The 24,634-nt window shown below is 37.8% G+C and overlaps 2 protein-coding genes, 1 long non-coding RNA gene and 1 other non-coding gene across 5 annotated transcripts; 3 read left to right on the top strand and 1 right to left on the bottom strand.

Moving 5' to 3' along the window:
* Positions 1 to 64: 64 nt before the first annotated feature.
* On the bottom strand, positions 65 to 227 carry LOC110374561 (U1 spliceosomal RNA). The gene has a single exon (XR_007511783.1). It is a non-coding gene; the product is annotated as a U1 spliceosomal RNA (small nuclear RNA).
* Positions 228 to 3,647: 3,420 nt separating this feature from the next.
* LOC110374565 (uncharacterized) lies at positions 3,648 to 4,602 on the top strand. Its single transcript, XM_021332318.3, has one exon. The coding sequence runs from the start codon at positions 3,703 to 3,705 to the stop codon at positions 4,486 to 4,488; it is 786 nt and encodes a 261-aa protein (XP_021187993.3). The 5' UTR covers positions 3,648 to 3,702; the 3' UTR covers positions 4,489 to 4,602.
* Positions 4,603 to 6,826: 2,224 nt separating this feature from the next.
* LOC110374552 (interferon-related developmental regulator 2) lies at positions 6,827 to 24,517 on the top strand. Of its 2 annotated transcripts, XM_049847198.2 has the most exons (11): positions 6,827 to 7,114; positions 10,108 to 10,227; positions 12,289 to 12,387; positions 12,677 to 12,796; positions 18,592 to 18,839; positions 19,074 to 19,172; positions 20,922 to 21,029; positions 21,268 to 21,450; positions 22,025 to 22,228; positions 22,525 to 22,743; positions 23,507 to 24,517. In XM_049847198.2, exons 1-11 carry the CDS (start codon positions 7,084 to 7,086, stop codon positions 23,591 to 23,593), a joined length of 1,518 nt encoding a protein of 505 aa, XP_049703155.2. In that variant the 5' UTR covers positions 6,827 to 7,083; the 3' UTR covers positions 23,594 to 24,517. The 2 variants fall into 2 exon arrangements, with proteins under 2 accessions (XP_049703155.2, XP_049703156.2); XM_049847199.2 differs by lacking the exons at positions 12,289 to 12,387; positions 12,677 to 12,796 and having other exon boundaries at positions 6,829 to 7,114.
* On the top strand, positions 17,423 to 18,298 carry LOC135116862 (uncharacterized). Its single transcript, XR_010276431.1, has 2 exons — positions 17,423 to 17,656; positions 17,888 to 18,298. It is a non-coding gene; the product is annotated as an uncharacterized LOC135116862 (long non-coding RNA).
* Positions 24,518 to 24,634: the final 117 nt, after the last annotated feature.

Genomic DNA, 24,634 nt, shown 5'->3' with positions numbered 1-24,634 from the left:
ATGGCAATCAGTAGTTCTGTACCCCAATGTTAATAACGTCATGTTTGAAGTTTCTAGGAATTCTGAGGGGACGGCGCGTACGCAGTCCCCACTACCAAAAATTACGCATCCGAGTTATCCACATTAGGGATAATCGCAGGGGTCAACCTATCCGCAGTGCAATGGATAGACCTCGCCCTGGGGGAACCGCCTTCTTGATCACGGTATCCCCTATGCCAGGTAAGTATGAGTTCACTTCAGTACGGCGCGAGGGTCGTTCGGCCGCGGAGAATCTTAACACCGCGATTCAGAAACGTGACGTCATTGCACAGCGCCATCTAGATAGCAATTCTGAACTGACATCAGAGCTTACAGAATGCTTTTTCAGGATTTTATATTTTGCTGTTTACTTGTTGGTAGACAAATTACGAATATTGTAAACAGATAGATGCAACATTTGAGACATCATTGAACAGTTTTGACATTTGGGCTGCATTGAAAGGGTATTTTTTTGACGCTATTTGTATTAAATGTTTTTTGATAGTCTTAATTGAGAGTCTAGTCTAATGAGGAGTTAGGGAAAGCCTGTAAATTAGGAAAACCGTTGTATTTTAATGTCACGGATAGAACAGATTTAACAAATTTCACTAACGGCCTTTTAATTAAATTATAGTCCACGTAGCGTGTCAAATCACATCGAATTAAAAGCGGCCGTAATTACGATGATTGCATTGTCCCGCATAATGTACGGAAAAGCTAATAATTAGTTAATTAAATATAGCAATTTGTTGTCTTCCGTGGTCAGATGATAGATGTTTTTGAAACAGGATGAGTCTATCAAGGTACAGTTACGAGGCGAATTAAAATAAAAGTTGTCCTTTTTACAAATCGGTTAAAAATATTTGTTGTTTTAAACATTTGGTTGTAGGAACCGACAAGATTTTTACAAGGCAGTATCGTAGAATTACAACAAATGCTTTCAATTTTAACCTTATTACCTTCCTTTATAATTAAGAAACTTAACGTGCTTTCATCGGAATGAGGTGTTTTTTGCAGCACCTAAACTTCCTATAAACACCTTTTTTATGGGAAATCATCAAATGACCCATCTCGCTGTGATTTAACAGAATGAGAGAGCGTCAGACTCTCACTGGCTAAAACTCATCATGTTCCTTCTTAAGCTCCTTATGTACCAGGTCGTGTTATGTGGCAGGTCGCATAGTCATCTGCATTTTATTCACAAGTAAATAAGGGTATTATTAACACTAAAATCTCCCCTTATGTAACTCAATAGCTGATCCTCCGAGGTTACTATTAAAATGTATCGTTATAAACAATTTGATCCGAGGGGTCTTGTGTTGCACGTCCCTACTTGCAGCATCCGGTGCGATGTGCATGTTTAATATTCGAATAAATGTCTGTTTGTGTATCGAATTTGAATATTTCTGAATACCTAAAAAACGTGGCCATCTTTTTGACTACAAGATGACAAGATCGAGTCTTTATTTCGTTTCTATTTTACAGGCGTTCAATCATCGTTTCTGAAATTAGGAACCACCCCTTTCGAGATGAAAAACAGTAAAGATTGCGTGTTTATGGAATTCTATAACCTACCTCTATGCCTTCTGGTCTGATCAGTTCATCCTTAACTATGTCTATTTTTCTTAGAACGAAGTATTTCCCTTTATCCACTTTTTGAGGAAACCCTTTATCTTATCAAATCTTACAATAAGTATTAAGGTAAAAACATTGAATATGTAATAAGGTCAGTATTCACATTAGCACTATCAGTGAAAAGATTAGGCTATCACAAATGTGAATATCCTAGCATTTACAAAGATAACGGCTGTTAGTTGTTACAAGTTCAATGCGACGATATAAACTTACGAAATTACTTGAAATATGAAGGATTAAATGATGTTTTTCATTGTTGAAATCCCAATATTTCATGAGATCATACGATAACTGCCTTAAACTAAGCTATAGTAAAGTATGTCGGAAAATGCGATAAGCTATTTGTCATCAGATTGTCATACTCAATTCTTCTGTCACAAAGCAAATTTTATTACACTTTTTTGAGACCTTGTCTCACTCAACACTCAAAAAAAAACTACCAGGGTTTCTCCTAATCCAACTTTTTCCGACTCCATAACCTTTTCAAGACTAGCACAAACTGGCCACTTACCACCTCAGTAGAATTCCGACCAAAACAATCTAGATAGCGTTGTTTAGCAAAACAGAGTCGGTAGCGGTCACTATGCCGATGCATTATTCAATTAGGCTGATAACACTTAAGATGATTACTGGTAATAAAATTGTAATGTCTTGTTTCCGAGACGAGCGCGTGGGCTTGTGCCGCTGCAGTGTGACCCGGTGGGGAAAGTTCTTTTGATACTTGTAGAATAAGGTTATACAGGACTAGGTAGAAAGGTGCCGAAAATTGTTCCAAGGAATTGTTTTTAGAAGAAAAATCAATGATATTGGGAAGGTTTACAACCTTCTTTTACATGGCTCAAGCAACTAATGCAAAATTAATGCTACGGTACTGTAATGCTTCCTTTTCTTCCCCTAGTTCAAGCCATTTTAGTGTTAAAATTTCTAGATCCCTGCCTTCTCTAATTGACAAAACGAAACATAAAATGAAAATTAAGCATGAGAAACAGCTGGTGTTACTAATGATAGCAATACTTAGATACCTTAAAGGCCTGCTTTTATACATATTTAAAAATGAAAGATTAATTGATGAAAAATTTGTACTGTGTACCTCATCCGTAGTCAGTTCACAAGGTAGATCAACACCAGTACCTAGGGAAAACGGTAAAAAGCTGATGATCATGATGATTAGAAGTGACACTTTAGATAATTGAAATGTGCCATCCAAAAAAACATAACAATCCAGTAAGTTAGACATCACCAATTATGTCCTAAATTAAGTAGCTTCGTTACCCCCACAAACAAGTTAATCAGTGACTATTCCGAGAAAATCTCGGAGCGACGGATATCTGCCATTTTATTTGTTCATAAGTCTCATTTGGCAAAATTGGATGACACACTCTGTGCGTAATTCGAAAAGAGTTGGGAGGTGCCTCTAACCCGTCAGTGCTTACTAGTGCTACTCGCGTGATTTTTTTTACTCTACGTGGTGCAATCGACCTATGTGATTTTTTAATTTCGCAATGTTAACGTTCGCTGTTCGATAAAGTTGCAATATAACATTATTTAGTGGCGCAACATATTGTATAAGGAAAAAGATTACGCGGACGTTTCATTTGGATTCGTAATTGTTTTAAATCGTTGTTTACCTACGTGAGGTCATCGCGGTTACCGATAACTTCTGTTTTCCCCACAGCAACACAAGCGAATTTGCTGAATTTATAACCCATAATATGCAACTATTGAAATTAGTTCAATTCCTAGATTTTTGACATGACTTTATTACAATGTTAAATTGATAAAGACCAGGGACTGAACCTACCCCACAAAATTAATAGGAAGCAGGAGGGACCCCTTAAATAATCACCTAGGGCGTTAATTCCGCCACCCCAACAAAACCAATTTGTCTATCAATTAAAATTGGTGAAAAAAATACTATTGTCAATGAGGGATCCTTTTATCTGTCCAACGGTTAAGTGTCGGAGTTTAATAAACTGTTTAATTAAGAGAGCGTTAGCGACGCTGGGTTAGGTTAGGGCGCAGTGCGAGTTGCGCGCGCGTCCCGGCACCATGCTGGTGTTAGCGCTCCTCCTGGCGGCGTGTGCGCACGCCCACGCAAGGAACTTCAACATCACCTACCTCGACGTGCCCCCCATTGTAAGCCCCGGGACAATGGAAGTCGTACTCGAATGCCGATACGATGGCAACTTCACCATCCTCAGCTGGTTCAAAGGTGCCCACGAGTTCTTCAGATATCGTCCCGGAGCAGCCCCCAGCACTCGCTCCTTCCCCATCCTCGGCGTGGGGACAGTGGAGATGTTGATGTGTGGTCCTGTTGCCTGCCAGCTGAAGCTAGGAGCGCTGACTGAGGACGCTACCGGTGTCTACAGGTGTGACATAGAACGAGACGTGCCTCCGTACAAGTTCGCGACCAGAACTGCATACATGGATGTTACCGGCCATGAGCACCGGAAGCCACTGATCGAAGGTTTAGCCAAAGAATATAAAGAAGGAGAAATGATACAAGCGTACTGCAAAGGAGGTCCCGATTCTGAACTCCGTTGGTACGTGAATGGTTATGAAATGGACAAGTTGAGGGGTTCGCCGCATTTTAAGCTGGAAAGCGGTCGTCATCTGTTTATTGGTATTCCTCCGAGGGTGACAATCCAGTGTGCAGAGTTTCGGTATGGGACGATCTACAGCTCGAGGGAAACGAATGCTCTCTGGAACGAAGTTGAACAGATGCGCAGGGAGCCTCCGAAAGTCGAAAGTGCTTCTAACGTAATCACAGGCCGCTTGGGTTTGCTCAGCATATTTTTATGTTTGTTAGATATTATTATGCATATTTATCTGTAACGTTGACGACTATGTTCCTCTTTATTTATAAGTTTATTCCAGTGCAAATATTGATTGATTACCTATTATTTTCCATGTGCATGGGTTTTATAATAAATAGATAAAATATTGTTATTTAATGTCGTTTTTTTTTATTGTTTAAATGGAAATATCGCAGGCTCCAACTCAGAAATTTTATAAAAATAATTACTTACTTGTCTACTCTTAACAATTGATTCATAATATATTATGATGATTAACCCGCTCATTTTTCGAAACACACTTACTAGTAAAAGTTAGCATGAACCAGGCAGCTTTATCAGTTTGTTTAATAAACAGCATATACATAGCAAAAGCTATATACTTCTCTCACGAACAATCGCCTTCTCTGGGACGCATAAGTTGTCTAAAGTCGAGTTTATCTACATTACATACAAGTGCGAAAACGACTCTGACACAGCATAGGCATTAAGGCAGATCAGACTTCTTTCCCATAAAATAAATTCTGCATTCAATTAAGTTTGTCATAATTATACTTAGGTTTTTACTTTTTCTTTGTAGAAATTAGAGTCCAGTTATTAGTTCTAGATAGTAGAAGACCTATAAGTTACTGTTTACTAGGAAAAGCTGGATACAAGACCTGGACAGCTTCCTCGCGGACTAGCTACATAAAACGACCGATGGAGATACATGGAAGACTAGGAGGGAGACCTTTGCCTAGCGCTGGGACATTACAGGATAAAAAATAAAATAAAAATACTAAAAGTCAAAGTCAAATCATTTTATTTCATTTAGGCCTTTACAAACTCTTATGAACGTCAAAAATATATATTTTGATCGTAGTTGTTCACTTTTAGTTTAGTTATGCTTTCATGATAGTCCTTGACTGGGCTTTGCCATAAAGACAGGGGTCATGCTGCCTACACTATTTTTATTTCTCAGGGGGCCTGAACTTAGCACATTAAGTAGTAGTACCCATACCCACCATATTTTCAAAACTCGGTATTTTTTTTTAGTCACGTGTGAAACTGTGAGCTATAGGCGAAAGTTTAATTAGATCTTTTCTTCATCAGCATAGCCTTTTCCAAACAATGTAAGGGACGGCTTCCAGTCCAGATCCACTGTTTTACACGGAGCGACTGCCTGTAACTGGCCTCAACAACTCATTTACGCGGACAACCCGACAATGATAGCTGCTACTAACTCACTTACTTTTAGAGATCAGACATTGTTCTATATATATTATGATACCTGGTACTTAGTTACTTCAAGATGTAACATCTTCTAAATGAAGCTACTTCTTTGCCAGTCAAGGCAGTTCAAAATACTAACTTATAAGAAAATTCCTATCATATCAACCGTACGCCTAGCTTTTACCTTACTGGGTACGTTGGCGTTGGCTTCCAGTCATCCAGCCTTACCGTATGCACTAGATCTACACTACCCAATCTACCTATTACTTAGTTAGCCAGGAGCCCCACATGGCATCTTAAATTTTAGTTAATAAATCTCTACAAATAAATCATACATCATACATATTACTAAGGTAATTTTTTTTCAAATGCGCACACTCGTTATTAAAACGGGTGCATAAGAAATATGTGAGTACCTAAGTATATTTGACTGATTCCAAAAATTGTTTCCCTGATTAATAAGGTAACGTTGTCCCCATTAAACAGGTAAAGACCAGGTAAACTAATAGGTAGAGGCGAAGTACCTAACTAATTAGGAAACCTGAGGTAAAGGTCTAAAACTCCTGGAAATCAAAAAGCACTCTAGAGATATTATACGGGTGTTGCCCATTTTTAGCCCGTGGCTATTGCCCCTTATGATTACTTTAGAAAAAGAAAATATTTTCAAAACTAAAAGATATGGTAAAGTTACTATTATTCATAAGAGACGATGATTTCATTGCCTAATTGTGTAATTAATATTTTCATTTTTGATTATTTTGTTGTGCAATATATTTTTGTTGACTACAATTTACACAACATAAGAAATACATCTTACAATAAGTTTCACAACATTTTCACAATGATAATTCTGACGCATTCTGTGTTTTCATTCAATGCTTCTTTGAAATGACGCGGGGGCACTCAAATGTCGCCACTACCAATAAATAACTAGTATTTAGTGGTAAATAGAAAAATTGTTTCGAGTAATTATAACTAAATTTAGCAATCGTTCAGCATTTTATATTTCAAAAAACATTTATTCGTTAATATTTCTTAAAGAATCTATTAAAATTGTTCTCCTTATTTTTAATATTCTAGCAAAAAGGTCGTGTTAAATTTTATGGCCAGGGTAAAGTTTTTCTATGTAATGGCAACACTTTTTTTAAAGATGGCGTAATTCGTAGCCCCCTCCAAGTACAAAAAGTGACAGCGCATTGCGCAAAGCGAAGTCAAGTGTGCATGTTACACGGTTAAACATGTTAAAAAGTTTTTCTGAAATTTTAGTTTTATGTTACATTCGGTGCCCAAATCGTTCCACAAGAACTGATATATTGAACTTTTCTCCGTCTTGATAAGTGACATATTTAGTTTAAATAAATAGTGAATATATAAAATAGCGTATATTGTAAGTAAGATTCGTTTGGAAAAAACATCATCCAAAATGCCTAAAGGAAAGAAAAAAGGAAAATACGGTGAGTTTTTGTAAATATTATGTGGAAAGTGTAATTAGTTTGGTTATGTGGTGCGTGGAGCTCGGATTCCGCCAAGAATGAGATCACGCGGCGACCTTGTGGCGGCGGACTTTCCGCGGGACGTGTGACGTTTACGAATATTTGTTCACGGTCGTTATTCTGAATGCCAACAACCTGAGGGCTGCGCACCACCATATGTTTGGCTAAACTTGGTGTTAGACCAGTTACAGTAGGGTTTCGCAAGCTCCGAGCCGTGTCTCGGCGCAACCTTTACTTTCACGTTTCATAACGTTGCAGTTCCCACATGTCTGAGTGGTCATGCTTTGTCTAACAACACAAACGTGAGTTGGCCTGACATTTGGACTGTTTATCTGGCTGGCCTTGTAATCAGCATTTAGATTACATTATGTAATTTTACATAACAATGTATGTACTTATTCTACTTCCTAGTGTGGTAAACATTTGTTTGTTGTGCTTGGTCATTAGATAGTGATGAATGGGGTGAGATTGTTGCAATTATGCACACAATACTGATGACTTGTCATTGAACGTACAATGGGCTGTCTCATCAATGGACTTCATAAGTAAACTATAGTCTAGTTTTTATAACAAGCATTGATACTTTGTTAGTGTTGGAAATAGCTACAGTTTTCTCCCTAACTGATCATTATTCTTAAAAGAGCTGTCTTTCAATGTAAAACAGTCCACCATAAGTGCATTGAACAATATACATAGTGATAGGAACAATTTCATGCAATTGTGTAATAAACAACCTTATAATATTTTACAATGCGATGGCAAGACTCACTATTCTGCCAATAAATAGTAAACTAATTATCTAATGAGGAAAAACTCTCATTAGCAAACTTCCAATATTTTATCTTTGTTATCGTCTAAAATTATGTAAACAGTTTGGCCTCATGTGATTGTTTTCAATGTCACCAACAATCTGTTACGTCACAGCAATTAGCCTGAAAACAATGAAAATTTATTCATTTTATGTAACTTTACTTTAATGATTGAATAATAAAACTAATACAGAATTAAATTCTATACTTTCTATACAATGGATTAGCAAATAAAAGTTAATCACACCGTTATTGTTATGACATTAATCAAAGAGTTTATAAGTAATTAGCTTTATTCATTACTAAAAAATTAAATTATCACACAATATAAAATCGTTAAATAATAGCTTTATTGCAATAGCATGTATGCTCACAAATATGCATCTTTATGATGCAAAATACTCTACACAACATATGAAAACAATTATAATAAAAAATCTTGTATTTTTAGTTTCTCTTCAGTACTAAAACACTGCGAAGTCAAAAAAATTGTGTCTCAAAAAACATTTTAAATGCTTTTTTTAAGCTTATACTGACCAAACTGGTTCTCAAAATGCAAATTGGGTACATTGACTAACATAACAAGTTCAATCAAAATATTTAGTAGATACCAAAAATCTATTTGCATTTCATTCATATCACCTTCTATTTGAACATAAGGTTGAATATTACATAACTAATGAAATGTGAATGTTGCCCTACTAACACACTTGTCTATAGCTGCTCAGAATGTTAAATATTATGTGTAGAATTTGTTGGCTATGCTTAGTTATATCCCAAAGTACCAACGTACACAAATAAAAAAAATACACTTTCACATTGTATGTTATGCTGCAGTCGCAAAACAAAAACTTTTTGGAGGTCAGCACCAACCAAGGAGGCTATAAATCTCTGAGAATAAAAAGATGCATAAATGACAGAGTGTAGATTATTTTGTAAGCATACAAAACTGGTTTGACTGGCATTTTCCTTGTGATTATCTCATTATGCACTGCGAACGGGGAAGTGTAGCTATGATTTCGTTTTTGAAACATGTTCAAAGCCAATTTCAACTTTCGTACATCGAAAGAGTAATTAATGGTCTATGCAGGTTGTATATTTTATGACCTTTTTCTTCTCAAGGACTGCTGAAAAAGTAAATATGTCCTTGAAACACCTTATTTCTGCACGAATAAAAACCCAAGTACGCAATCGAGGCGTCGCGACTGAACCTTGTAATGCGGTAAACTTCAAACCAATCTAATACACGCGATTGTTATCAATACTTGTACAAGCGGCTTTTAATGGAGTTTTTATTTGGGTCGCCTTTTAGTACAAGTTTTATTGCATATTCGATTTAAGCCCAAGTCCACTGACAAAATAAACGTCAGTTGTGTTAACTATCTTGCGTTTACTATGAATTTTCACAATCAATTTTCAAAGGAAGCAGTTGTTTTAAGAAATGCAGATGAGTTTCTGGTGTACTTGGGCCCTAAATCATTCGACTTGGACTCCATGGACCCGTATAAACGTCGAACATCATTCAAGCTTTATTTTTAACAATTTCGTCTCACCATCGTTTAGGTAACAGCGAAAGCGTAACTAATTAAACGAGCAGGTAAAACACCCCAAAAGCGAGCAACCTTATAAATGCCGGCTGGGACAACAAAACAATTTTGCCATGAGCGCAACAATAACAAAATTTCAGAACAAACAAATAAATACTACCCCTACGCATCATCCAAGCTGCACTTAACCCTGTTGAGTCTATCTGTCTTCGTACAAAACATGAGAAAAGAGGACAAATTCATAATACCACGTGCATATACTTGTGACGTCACAAAAAACAGCGGCAACCTTGAAACAGCCATGTGACGTCATAGCTGAACGCTCGGGGGTGGGTGTAGTTACGCCTACGCTACCCCAACGCCTATTTAAATGGACAATAAGCCTTTTTGACACATATTGTTCTCGTTTCGACAGTTAGGAATGTTTTAGGGTAGGAAATTTATTGTTGTGTGGGTCTTCTTGACCTAATAAATAGAAAGTTATTCTATTTTAATGTTCCACTATAGTTTTCAATCTAATCTGGATAGGAGACAGCTTATTTGACATGAAACCATCTTTCAATGATATTAAAACTAATGAAATAATTGACGTTTCCAGAGCACAGAAGAACAGAGCAGGCGTATTCGTCGGACGAGGATGCCGGCATAGATATGACCATAGACAACTGTTCCGAGACGTCAGGCCAATCAGACCTCAAGAGCATCAACGATGACGCAGGTATTTATGAAGACAAAGTGGAGCATAGAGCCACTTTCTGTATTATGCAAGTCACAGTACATTTAGAGCAAAAACACCACGTGCAAGCCATTTGTGCTGAGTAGAAAGTGGCTTTATTTCTCACAGGTTTGCAGCAGTATTTCATAAGTACATCCAAACAAAAAGGGCTTTATTCACGGTGGTAGAACAGTCTGTTTTCCATAGTTTGTAAATTCTATTATGGTGCGGCAAATTGCCTTGAACTCAAAGTAAACAAGCGTTAATCGGTTATCATATTATCAAAAGCCCACACTTTGGCGTAAAAGTACGATCACTGATATGAAAAAGCTTTTGTCATGCACGCCAAAAATACCGTAATAAACTTTAAGCTCCATTGATGATAGGATTTTAGCAATAATACTCTTTTTGAAAGCCGTGCAATTAATGAGCCATAAAAATTGATGTCGAAAGCTGTACATTTACAGAAACTTACCTATGCAGAACTTTAACAAACCTCTGTATAAAACAAAAGAATGACACGTGTAACAGCAATGGCTATTTCCAAGTGTAATAGGTCCTTCGAACAATCTTGATCCTCAGACCACTTATACTAGTATACGTTGATGTACAATTTTCTAGAAGAGTATCACTCAAGGCTGTTGGGTCAATTGTAATATTCCTGAAGAGTATATTATATTATTTAGCTAACAAACAGTTAACAATGCAAGCAATCATCTTATAAAATCGCATCGGTGATCTAGACTGCGTATTCAATAGAAGTGGATCATGTATTTACTTTGAAGCGAACCGACATTGTTTTACTTAGGCTATTTTTAGCATATGGAGAGTTCGCGAACCAAACAGCAAGCCTCTTCCTCCAAAAGCTTTAAGGGTTATATATCTATGCATTGTGTGAATCTAGCCAATAACTGGGCACAGATCAAAGTATCGTGTTATTTATATACTTCACCTACATCAAAAATCTTTGTTAAATTTTTGCTTTAACACCATTTTAACTGATGTTACGTAAATTGCCGCTGTTTTGTTATAAATCTGGACGCTGAAGAATCCTGCTAAGTTTATTCATCGTGTATTTTTAGCGAGTTTGTGTTCTAAATAGGTAATGGTGGAGGAGAAAAGGTAAGAGCGATGTTATTTCTAATTTTTGAGTTGTATTTACTAGTTCCGAAGCGGAAGATAATGTTGGAAGACTACTAACTGGTATTTTTTCTTCAAAATGTTAACTATGCAGAGTAACTAGCAGATTAAATTGCATGAAATAATTCAACCAAGTAATCAATAAACACATGCGATAGAAAAAATATAGCAATAACAACACGAATGTCGGCAGTCACGTGAATACATTATTTAACTATTCGAAATTCCACAAAAAACATAATTGTATGTAATTGAAACCGTTTTGTTACTCCTGACAAGTTCAAGACATGCAATGTTTGCTAGTACGGCTTTTCGTAAATACCGCCTCATGGACTAGCTGGATAATTTTTAGGTCTAGAATCATTTATGTACCTACCTTCTTGATTAATACGGCTAAATAAAAAACAGCTCTTAACTGGTCTAGATTTCATCTTATGAAAATACCTTTCATCAAAATTGGTTACCTTAAAACGGACCCAAATTCCCATTTATGGTGTCAGACTCATCTCAATGTGCTATATGGATCTCATGGTGCTTTTGTAAGGATCGAAATAGCTGGCTGGCTGCTAGAAAATATCTTCCTCAAACTACATCATGTTTCATCAGCTGCAGAAGCTGTTCTTACTAAAGAACATCTAGGCTGATGATGTTACGTACGGCTACTTATCTGACCTCGAGTCCAGCTACTGGTAAACAGCCTTGGTTATCAAATCTGGCTAATGGCAGGCAAGGACTGTCAAACCACAAATGACTATCTGATCATTATGGTCACCAAGGCACCGAGGGACTCAATACGGCAGTAGACAGCCCACTAACCGATCACTACTAAGCAATGCTTAAACTTTTGATCGGTTGACTATGAGGCTGCTACTTAGCTACGAGTTCCTGTCATCTCGAACTGACAACATTTGATATGTTCTACAGGCAGGAATGGCAGGCTACAATGGGGCAGGAAGAATGGAGAAAATCGACTGACCAGGACAGAGTCTGTAGATATAGGACATCAGCGACAGGCGATCAAATGTAATGAGTAACGCAAATTGCCAGTACATTAACAAAATATCGATATAACAATATCACAATACACTCTTCACTTTAGTATACACTGTAATCAACAACTTTTGTATTTTCTGAACGAACTGTATTTACTCTAAACAAAAAATATCAACTTTGATAAACAAATCTACAATATTTCCGTATTAAACATTACATCTCATATCGATATTTTATTATTATACTGGTATAAAACTAAATGTTCCGTATTCGTCCTTAAAAATTGCCATAAGAGAAAAACAATAAATATGTTCTGCAGGGAAACAAGGAGAAACTCAATGGGGTGGACCTCGCTTTATCAAGATAGAGGAAGATGTTGTTTACAAGCAGCCAGCTAACAATTTCGAAGAAGAAAACGTACCAGAAGAAACAGATAAAAGTAAATATCTTGCCAAAGAGGCTTATAGGGCAACACCGTATACATTGAGATGAGTCCCAATGCATAAAGATGCCTTAAAACTGTCTGTTCGCACAATGCTTTCTAATCTTAAGCCCTAAGCTAATACAATGCACTTACTTAAAAGCACTATACCGCTTAATTCTCACTTATGCGCTCCAAAATATCTTACTGCACCAATAATATTACCATTTTTTCCCAGAAAACTTGATTTCATAGTGGTTCACGCCATGGAATTAAGACTTTGTCATGGTGGCTCGAAGGTCCATGAGTGCCTTTCTTAAGCGTGAGAAAACCTGGACTTGCAAAAGTCCAGAATCTCTGAAACACTTGAAGAAAGCGTGGTGCTCAAGATCATGTCTTCTCTGAGAGAAAAAGCTTTTCCCAGAAATGAGATGATAAAAATACGAAACTTAGAAGCACAAGGGCTCAAATTGTCAAATAGGAGTGACGAAAGGGAGAAAAAGTGTCCCGAAGTGGATCGCGAAAAATAATTAGCCCACCACCACAAAACATTTATAGATCCGTTGAGGGGCAACGGATCTTTCGTTCTGCTCAAGGGACACCACTCCAGAACGTATGAAAATCAACAGCATAAACATGACTAAAACTTACATGAACGTGCTGAGATTTTCATATATTGGCGAAATGTCAAGTCTCCGTACTCATATGACGTGGTATCCTGAAATTGCCCAAAAGATGAAATATTCCTCTTTAAAGATGTAATCATCCGCCAACTTAAGTAGGTTGGTATAGTCCAATCGATACCAGTCTCCCGAGCGGCCAAGTGTTACATAAAAGCTTGGCACTACTTGGCAGGCCACTCAAGAGAGCTTGCCGGAACAGCGCTGAGTCCCGCTGATGTAAACAGTGTCAAATAAATAGCACAAATATACTTTGGCACATGTTTCCTAGTAGAATCACGTGCTTGGGTTTTATAGAGCTTTGCACGCGTTTATATCTACTATCTTGTTTTAAAATACTGTATGTCATTGACAGGATCATGACCAAAGGCCAGAAATATTTTGAAAGATGGAAAGAGTTTTATTTCCTTACGATCCTATCCTGTACCCAACAGGTTAATACTAGCGAAAATGCGGAATACAGTTCATATTTATTATTGAACTTCTAATTTGAGCCGGTTTAGTCCAACACAATAAATTCTGCGCGTCAAGTTTTTTTTGAAAGTGCGAATTTGCACAAATTGTAATGTGAAGGCTATGTCGTTGACCTAGGAAGGACAAAGCGTGTCTGTGCTCGTGTTTGTTATGTTATGACGACTGATCGCGTACGTTTCCTAAACACAGGTATGCTAATGACTTATTGATGGAACTTTTATGATCGCGGACATTATTTTTCTAATAGAAGTAGTGTCATAGTTTTCTAATGGACTTCTGAGTTGCGTAGCTATGATGGATACTAGTCCATCATTCGTCTCTGGGTCGTGTCCTAGAATAGTTAAGCTGTTCGTCACCACACAATGTCCCAGTAGTGATGCATTTCCATTGTAATACATATTTAGTGAATCAGATTGTGTCACTAACTTGCAATTATTTTACAAAATGTCCAAAGAACAAAGATATCGTATCTAATCCATGCAAGTCAGCGTTATCTTGAACATTACGTTTGCATTTACGTCACGGCTTTGAAACATATCTTGTTAGACCATCCAGTAAGTTCCTTCTAGAAAGCTCTCGAAGTCGCCCAAAAGCACCGATTTTTCCTCCTTTAGATTTCTGAGGTCATCTTTTCAAGATTGTGCATATAAATAAGCACCATCATATACTACATCTCTGATAATAGTGTCCTTGCGAATATATAAAACCTCATAAAGCCATTGTTCTGACGTAATACGGACAGCGTAGTCCTCCGTGACGTCAGAACGCGGAGAAAATTCTACGCAATAGATTAATGATCCACGCGGTCCTTTGATACGCTTCGAGCTTCATTGCACTGACGTATATGCATACGTAGATGTACTTTTAATACTTTACGTCAATCTGATATTCTAAATGGGAAAGTTTGTGTATTTGGTGGTTTGTTCCTCAATCATATTTCTCGAAAAATATGCCGTGTTTTTCTTTGTCGATAAAACAAATAGTTTTAGTTATTCGCGTAATAAAAGTGGTAACTAACCGCAACCCGCAATGCTATCAAACCGGACAGACACGAGGTTGACTTTATGCATTTTAAACTCTATTTTATCGTCAACAATGCTGATTTTAGTTTGGCGATGAAAACCGCACTGCGCTTCGCTAGGTTTGCATCGCGATTGGCCTTAACATACTGTCGTATTTATTTGTATAGTACTTCTTAACTGTTGCTAAGTAGACAATTAATATTTTATAACGGAAATAATAGTAATAATTGCCCCGAAATATTTTTAATTAATGAATATGCTTACAAAGGCTATAATCCACATATCGATACTTTATCAAACTTCCACGTGGAATTTTGGCAAGTTGTAATATTTGCTAGCGAAATGAGTCTGCAGAATTGCAATCGTTGCACGTGCACTTGCTGGCAATAATATATGCAACACATTTCCTTGCACTTGTTGCATTATACGGCCTCTTATCGCGGCGAGTGACGCTGGTCTAGCTCAATTCTAATTCTAAGGCTAATCTTTCGCCTAATTCTGTTTAATTGACGTCAAGCTGAGGTTAAGTGATAAGTCAGGTGTATTGCACTCTTTAGGGTATTTAACGAGCTTAATCATAATTAATTGATGCATTTTTTTTGTAAAATTCAGTTCGATGACTTTTTAAAACCGTTGGATTGGTACCTCTGGTCTTTTAGGTACCCTCGTCCGATTGGTCCCATCAAAATTAATTTATAAAGTTACGATAAGTTTATAACATCCTTGACTTTTATCTTAAATCTAAAGCGGCATGTATATTCAAAATATATATTTAACCGAACACGTGACTAGCAGTTAATTAAGCCGTATCAATGCAGCACGTTTGGAATGCGATATTTCAGAACATAAAATGAATTAACTGTTTCTGTAAAAAGTCAAATATGTTTACACGAGTCTGAGACTACGAAACCAGCCACGATTTTGGTCTATTTTTGTTACCTGACTGTGCCAAAAATCTTTGAAAAAATGGTATTTTACTAACACTTATGTAATCAGCACATTAGGCATAACATAAATAGTTTACATAAACAAATAAATGTTAATTATGAACTCACGTGCAAAATTGATCTTTGCAAGTTTCAAGATTGGGCGTTCAAGGTTATCAACGCTATGATAAAGTCTGGTTTCGAAGCCCGGTAGACTCACCTTGAATCGCCAGTTCCTATGCTGAATAATGATTTAGCGTATAAAATTGCCTGTGGAATATTTTGTACCATTTTTATGAGTTTAAACAACTCTGTCGTAATGTGCGGTTACGTTTTTATAGCTATCATGAGTAGATACTGGGTCCTTTTTTTGTTTTATATGGGTGGCGTAATATGGTATCTCCCGGGGTCACGTTATCAAGTCTTTTCTTTGTTTAGCTGATAATATTAGACTTAGTAGTTTGTAGTGACATACAAATCGATATACACAACATAAGCATAATATTTATTTATTTACAATGAGGCTTATATTTCCTTATTTAGAATTATTTTTAGGCTGTTTCATCCTGTATATTATATTTTACCGATAAGTAATTAGTTCCTAGCCAAAAAACAAGTTTCTGACCGTGGTTTTAGCCGCAATATCACTGCCAAGTTCGATCAAAATCCATCCTGTAGGTTTAGCGTGAAGGTGGACCATACATACAAACTTGCATGTTTACAATATAAAGTAAGATTTATCTTATTTCTAAGTAAAGGTGCATTGGCTACTGTAATATACGACATAGTAAGATGAATTACATCCTATCATTTATAATGTAATACATGACACTGATTGTTACATAATGAAACATCAGCTGTCGGCTGACTTGGCCTTACAAGATCGATACGGTAGCATGTATAAATTATGAGTAAAGCTGGTAACATATGTACTTACATCAAATGAATATCTTAGTAAAATGTGCATTTGATCACTAGACAACATTAAATGTACGCGCAACATGGAGATTTGATTAATGGAGAAAATTAACCGAAAATTTCAGCTAGCAATTATCTTAGACAATTTCGATATGGTCCCAATTTTTTTTTTTATAAAAGTTTATTTAAATGATGTATTCAAGATTTTGATAAGTGTAATACCACCCTTATAGTTATTACAAGTTCACCTCTGAGTAATTATAGTATGATGTCGCTAAACAGGCGCTTCTGTCTCATTAGCACAGTTAATTGAGTGTCACATCCGTACACAAGATAGTAGTCTTGTTTTTAGACAAAGACACGATATTATAAGCTACTGTGTATGAGTAAAAATACTTATATGAGCACTTGACATTGGAATTTTAATTACTTAATGCATTTCTTGACTTATGCGTTACTATTTATGCATACTTTATCCTTTATGGAATATTTGCTACATAAAAAAATATGCTGCTTATTTATGAATACCTTTCAAATGAACATGCAAAGAACATAAATAAATTACTTGATTTTTTTAATGTTGAACGAGCGGCTGATCATAGGATTCTTTTTGTTTGTAGGGGAAAGGGGGGTAGCCCCGGCCGGTGGGTAGCCTCGGCCACAGTAAATATTAGTATTTCGCGCGGCGTGACTTTAAAGTTCGTGTGATCTCCATGTGCGTTTAAGAGTAATTCGTCAAATGCAAACAGTTGAAGTCGATTGACCGCTGCGTTCGGGCGTGATAGAGTCAATTTCTTTTTCGTCGTCGACGGCCGCGTGACTTCAATTGTTTCGAAAACCGTTATTCATTGGATAAAGGTAAGTAATTATTTATTTGATTTTGTTTACATAATGGAATACTATTCTATTTTGCACTTTGAAGTTTATTTCAACGTATAATTAGCTGCTTTTTTTTAAATATTTTTTTTTTCGAAGAAAGTCATGTCGGGCAACCCCGGCCATTAGTTTTGGGGGTATCCCCGGCCATATGTTAGTCTATATTGAGGTTCATATTTTATGTCTTAATTTTTTTTTTTAATTTTTTTTCAGTGTCACAATGCCGAAATTTTAAACTAGAACTACGAATCGCGGAGACTGGAGTGAAGAAAACATGAAAAAAAGCAATTCAAGCGGTGCTTGAGAAAAAATGTTCTGAGAGAGCTGCCGCAGATCAGTATGACGTTCCACGAACTTCTCTGCAGGATCAGGTCAAGATCGGATTTAGATTGGGCTCACGAGGCATGTGTAGATATAAATCCATCGGATTTGTACTATAACTACGATGTGTGTGTCGCCAAAAATCGATTTGGCCACTAATTAATGAGGTGGCCGGAGCTACCCGCCACTTTTAAAAGATGTCAAAATTTGACCACTATTTGAAGTGGGTTTAAAACATATTGGATATTATTTTTGTCCAAATTTTCAATATTCTAATACGAATAAATATAGTGTTGATTATTTTTTCGTAGTTTTCGTTGTATTTCCCTTGATAATTTAATCACAATAACAAAAATACAAAATTGGCCGGGGCTATCCCCCTTTCCCCTACTGTGTGCCTTTGACTTTGAAGGCTCTGAGTCTACATAACCATTTGAAAAATCTTTCAACATTGGAAAGCTATTCTGTCTATCGACTATCTCGGGTGACACAGGGCTATATTTTATCAAGATTATTATTTTATCCAGATGAGTTATTTGAAACAGCTAGTTACAGATAAAGCAGATTCTTATTTAAATCATATTTTTCTCCAACAGAAAACGAAATCCAAGAGAAATTCGAAGAGAAAGTTCTAGAACTGATCGAGTCCCTAAACGCTCGAGCGAACGCAGCCCGGGCCGGGGCCTTCGTGTCACTTCGGGCGGCCTTACAGAGGAGAGCTCTCGACGGGTTGCTGTCATCTCACAGGGCCACGCTTGCCGACCATGTGTCTAAGGCCTTGCGACGCGGGAAGGATGGCGAGAGGAAGGCAGCCGCTGCCATCGCGCCTTTGTTGGCTTTACAGGTAATTTGAAGATTTAAGGCGATTAAGCCAGCTGCTCAGGATATGTTATAGTGCACAAGCATTTGAACAGACACAGGTGCACTCTCTAATACTCTCTCTTTACTGTCATAGCCGATGTCCAACCTCCGGACTGCTCTGTGAAATTCTTAAACCACCCTCATCTACCAAAGATGCATAAAATAACTTTAGTTCAGTTTTTGTTCATTGCCTTTACGTATGTGTTCGTATCCTCAGATCGGAGAGGAAGGCGTGGAAGAGTTCGTCCGCGAGGTGCGTCCCGCGCTCGCCGCCACCGCCATCGACAAGTCCGCCTCACTCGATACACGTACTGAGGTAAATAAGCGTATTTACAAAGTGTACATAGCCAAAACGCATCCATAGGAAACTGCTCGCTGATATTTTGTAATGCTGTTTTTTAATTTGTGATTTCAAAGTATACACGAATTTTGCGTACTGCTCGAGTATAATTCGTAGCTTAGACGTGCACATGCATCATTCCAATTTATACACGGTCAAATTTAACTATATAAAATTAATATTAGGTAAACCATTAAATAAAAAAGGCTTTTGAATCGTTTGTTAATTAAAAATGGGTGCTAATTAATCAGGCTTCTTTGAAAAAAATGTATGTTGCCTTCTAAATTACTATGTCAGCCACAATTAACGAGCATCTAAATAATACTATCTTAGCCACTAGTATCTTCTAAGTAAACCACTCTAAATACAACTCGGCATGATGGTTATTTTCAACCGACTTCAAAAAAAGGAGGAGGTTCTCAATTCGGCTGTATTTTTTTTAGTATCTAAATTTGTAGCATGCATTCTAACAGTAAATTTCTAAAATACTATTAAATGACACCATAAAATATATTTGATTAGCTTCTAATTTTTTAACTCAGTACGTTTAAAATGTAAGCAAGCAACATGCAGCAAGCATCGCTTCTGTCACGGCTCCGGTGCTGCGGGACTCCGGCGGTCCCATGCGAGCTTATCGTCGCAGATGGTTTTCACGCTCACCACCGCAGCTTCGGCTTGCTGGCCGGCTCGGCCGGCCAGCCTCAGCCGCGGCGGCGAGCGTTAAAACTACCTGCGGCTCAGCTCGCAGGCCGCCTCGCCCCTCCGCGCCTACGCGGTTTTGAATTGCACTCTAGGGGTAGGGCAGATAAGACTACGTGGAGTCGGTTTTGCAGCGATTCGTTTTCGTCACTAACTTCAATTTTTAATACAATGTTTTTTAATTGAAGGTTATAAATGGCAATATACTAAAAACGAGGCCGAGTTAGTAAATTAGATGACAATATATAAATAATGTTGTAAAATTAGAAGCTTATGTGTTCAATAAATAATTTTGTGGCTGCACTTATATTTCCCATAAAAAATCAACTTGTTTAAAAAATATACAAAAAGAAATTGAATTTACGAGCATTATTAATATTTAAATTAACATTAAATGCTAGGTCGTGTTTTAATCAAAATGGCAGCATGCAACTGCTCGCGAATAGATTGGAATCGTAAAGTTTTTCGCGCCAATTCCAGTGTATACACGATTAGTTTCCATGCGGACTAGCACTGTATATTATGGAACAAAGCAAGTTACTTTGGCCACTACAAAATATATGCGAGTATTTGCGTACTGCTGCTGTATACATCGGAAGACTTTGTATAAAAAGTTAATTCCAATCTATTCGCGACTAGTTTCACACGCTTGCGTACTAGCTATGTATATGCTGTAAATACGCGGTAAATAACATTATTATTACTAACTTTTCTGCCTTGTGCACTCCATTCTTATTCATGTCCTCTTATAGGCAGTCAATCGATCTTTTCCTTGGACTACTTCTGCTTCTCCATCCAATTATCTCTCAAACGTACATTTTGGCACAGCTTATAAGAGTCCTACAACGCTTCAGCTATGAATGGGTCAGATTATATAGGTCTCCTCTAAGAATTGATCTTATAAGCAGAATATTTGGCAAATCTGGCAGTTACAGATTTCAGTTATTGTCAGTTAGAGATTAGAAAAGAATCAACTTTTTCTTCAACAAGGTTTCAGTGTGTTTATGCGTTGTTTATTGTTTCCAGTGCTGTTCATCTCTGGCGGTGTTCTGCTACCTGATGGAGGACGACCTTTCCGAGATCTTGGAGGTCATGCGCATGTACGAGACCATCTTCAGCGGTAGCTATCTCAAGGTGAGTAATATGATATTCAATCAGGCTAAATACGATAATTTGTCTGCGCTGTATAAGGCATAGGGTCGCTGTTTATTGATCTGATGAAAATTTTTAAACGTATACAGGCAGAATTATTACCTACTGCTGTAGTAGTTTGGCAACATCGAAATATTTTTTCTAATCCGTTCAGTTTAGCTTCGGAGGCTCTTGGCCAAAAAAATTAAAAAATATTTATTATCAACGTCTCTATTCCCAGGGTGACGGCAGCGTGAAGGTGTCTGGTGCAGCGGTGGAGGAGGGCTTGTGGCACGCGGCGGCGCTGGACGGCTGGGCGCTGCTGCTGCCGCTGCTGGCACCCACTCATGCACTGCAGCTGTTGACCACACAAGCACCCTCGTTCGCCAAGCTCGGGGAGCTGCTGGAAGCTGTGTCGCTTGAGGTGAGAGAGAACTGGTGGACTAGTGCAAACTAAAGGGGTATTGGGTTACCCGGGCAACCCGGGCTACCCGGATTGAAGTCAGATAGGCAGTCGCTCCTTGTAAAAAAAAACTGGTGCTCAACCGCATCCGATTAGACTGGAAGCCGACACCAACGTATTTGGGAAAAGGCTTGGTATGAGATGATGATGATGGCTAAAATTACAAACTTAACAATTAAAAGTCAAATCAAATCATTTATTCATTTTTATCAAAGTTCCCATTAAACAACATTATTTCTTAAAATCTAGACATAGTAAGTAAACAATCAGAAAAACGTGGTTAATGTGTTTTGACTATTGTTCTATAGATCGTAAATTTAAGCAATATATAATCTTGGAAAACAATTAAAATAAAAGATTCAGACTGTAGTATACGCAGGCGCGTATTGTGAGTAGCTTTTGTATAGGGCCCAAAGCACTAGTAGCTTCAACCCTGCTCGTCATACCGGTGGTAATTTTTTATGTTCCAAATATGTAAAAATACATTTTTAAAAAATCGTTTCGGTATATTAATTGTATTTTTCCATTATCCCAGGTCCGCATGGCCGCTGGTGGGGCTCTCGCCATCGCGTACGAGACGGTCACAGACGAGGACGACGCGGACAGTCCGCTCTCGGCCGAGGTGGACGAGCTACTGCCGCGCCTCACCGAGCTCGCCCGCGACTCGCACAAGTACAGGGCCAAGAGGGACCGCAAGATACAGAGAGCTACCTTCCGGGATATATTGAAGTATTTCGAGGTGAGTTTATTTTAGACCATAAAAAATCTATAATAGAAGACAAAGTATGTGCAAATAATGTGACTTTTCATAAGAGTCTGCAAAGGCTTATTTGAAATAAGAACATTTTGTTTAATTTTTTCGAGATACTTTTAATCGAATTTTGAGTGTGTGAAGGCTTTTTAAGTATGATTGAGTGTATTTTTGCCAGAAGCGGATAAAGGTTACTTTTTATATGGGTGTGGGAAATAGTTATTTCAGTTAATCGGTGCAACGGCTAGTGGAAATCAGTATTTTTATAAACTTATGTGTTCCAGGAGGGCGAGGTAACAGCGATGTCGGTGCGTGTAGGCAGCGAGACAGCGCGCTGGGAGTCGTGGGCGGGCGGCGCCGCGTACGCCGCGCTTGCCGGTGCGCTGGGCGGCGCGCTGCAGGCGCTGGCGCCGCGCTGCGTGCGGCTGCGCGGGGCGCTGGCGCTGTCGCCCGCGCCGCTCGCCGCCGCCGCGCCCGCGCGCAAGCCCAACAAGCTGCAGCGGGTATGTACACTACCCCACACCGCTGATTGTTCTTTGATACCTTCATTTGGCTGCGGGATTACGAAAGAATTACCGCAAGCCCTGGTACATAAAAGACCTACGAAGGAAACACGATGAATTTTTTGACGATAAAAGTGTGCAATTCCCCCACCGCTGCAAACCCTGTAAAAATCTGTAATATCAAAGTAACTTTGTAAGGAATAATTAAATAAAACCACATCGGGAAGGGAGGTCATGTGATAATTTTTGCCATCGTAAAAGAAATACCGTCATTTTCGGTCACGACAACTATTCTCAAAAAAGATCAGCCAGTGCACAAATTTTATCTTTTCTTTCATTCATTCCAACCGAAGCAACACAATATCAGACGTCAGACTTATAGTCAATAGTTTTATAAATTCAGCTAAATATAATTTCACCTCTTTACATTCTAACATTGAACTACTCACCTACAGACCAATAAACCGATCTGCAATAATCCGCCAAGGTCACATAAAATGACGACATAATTGTGATGGCACGCTGCCAATATTGCAACAAATATTTATTTTTACTACTGCACACCTGACAACACAAAAACTAAAAACTTGGTGACAAAAATACATAAAGTATGAGCTGTTTTCAACACCTATATCCATCCAATCCAATATATAATAATCTAAATCAATCTCATTTATAACATTAGTAAGTATAGTCTCTGACCTTTCAATTATTTAAGCGTCATTGTAATGTAATTTTAATAAGTGTTCTTTTCATATTCCAGCATCTACAGAACACGGCAGCATGCAAGGCCCGCACGGTCGCCCGCAACAAGAACCGAGACAAGCGGTCCGCGGCGCTCGCCATCTGAGCCCGAAGCCCGCAGTTCCCTGCAGCCCGCAGCTCCCCGCAGCACCCGCACGGTTCCCGCAACACATCTCCCTCTAGTTCTAGAGCTTAGTTTAACGCTAGCATCGTCAATTCGACGCCTTACTTCTAGTACGAGTAGTACGTAACAACACAACACGCGTGACGTTAGTGTTAGGTTAAAATAGGCTAGTTGTTAACCAAAGAAATTCGTATTATTTTGGATAAACGGAACCGTCTATTCTACGAGATGTCTCGTTGCTCGTCAACTCTTCGTTTCTCGCAATATGTCCACTGTCAGATCTCTGAGGCGTTCGGTCATTCCTTTTGCGAATTGATGTATTTTAAATTATTGATATTATTGTGACCGATGTTTTCATATCATTTTGTATTATAGAACATATTCTTACTCCATATCTTGGTGATTTGGGCTGTCGCTTATTCATTCCGAAGGTACTGAGTTACTGCCGGCACGTAGAACTTAACTGTTGCTATTTTTAGTGAAATATTTTACTATAATTATACTAATGTTATATTATTGATATTTTTTTGTATTTAAATTGACAGTTTTGTGTGTTAATATAGTAGATTACATTATTTGTTAGATTTACAACGTCATTGCAATGTTTGTTTTACTTTCCATGGATTTACGTGTATTAGTAAAATCAAGTTGTGGAGTAAGGGCGTTAATTTTAATAACGGTTGATAAAATAGATATTAACTATGACTTGTACTGCTCATATATCTGGTGTATATGTGACTCGTATGTGTTTCCCGGTGAGGATGAGTGCGTCTCAGTGCAATTCATACGTTTATATATAAAGCCTCTCCATAAATATTATTTTAACTAGGATTCGTTGCTACGGTCGCCATGACTTGTAATATATTAGGTTAAACGGAAATGTTGAAATAATATTTATTATGAGAACCAATTTTGTTTCATTTTTATTTTCCATTCATCCTATAGTTCCCTTCAAATTAAAAGGACAATGGGCGATTCCGCCCCAATTGTGGTGTCGTTCGTTGTGGACATTGGACCAGGTTT

This window comes from Helicoverpa armigera, chromosome 4 (genome assembly GCF_030705265.1).
Source record: "Helicoverpa armigera isolate CAAS_96S chromosome 4, ASM3070526v1, whole genome shotgun sequence".
Taxonomy (NCBI): Eukaryota; Metazoa; Arthropoda; class Insecta; order Lepidoptera; family Noctuidae; genus Helicoverpa; species Helicoverpa armigera.
This window is presented reverse-complemented; position numbering and strand designations above follow the sequence as displayed.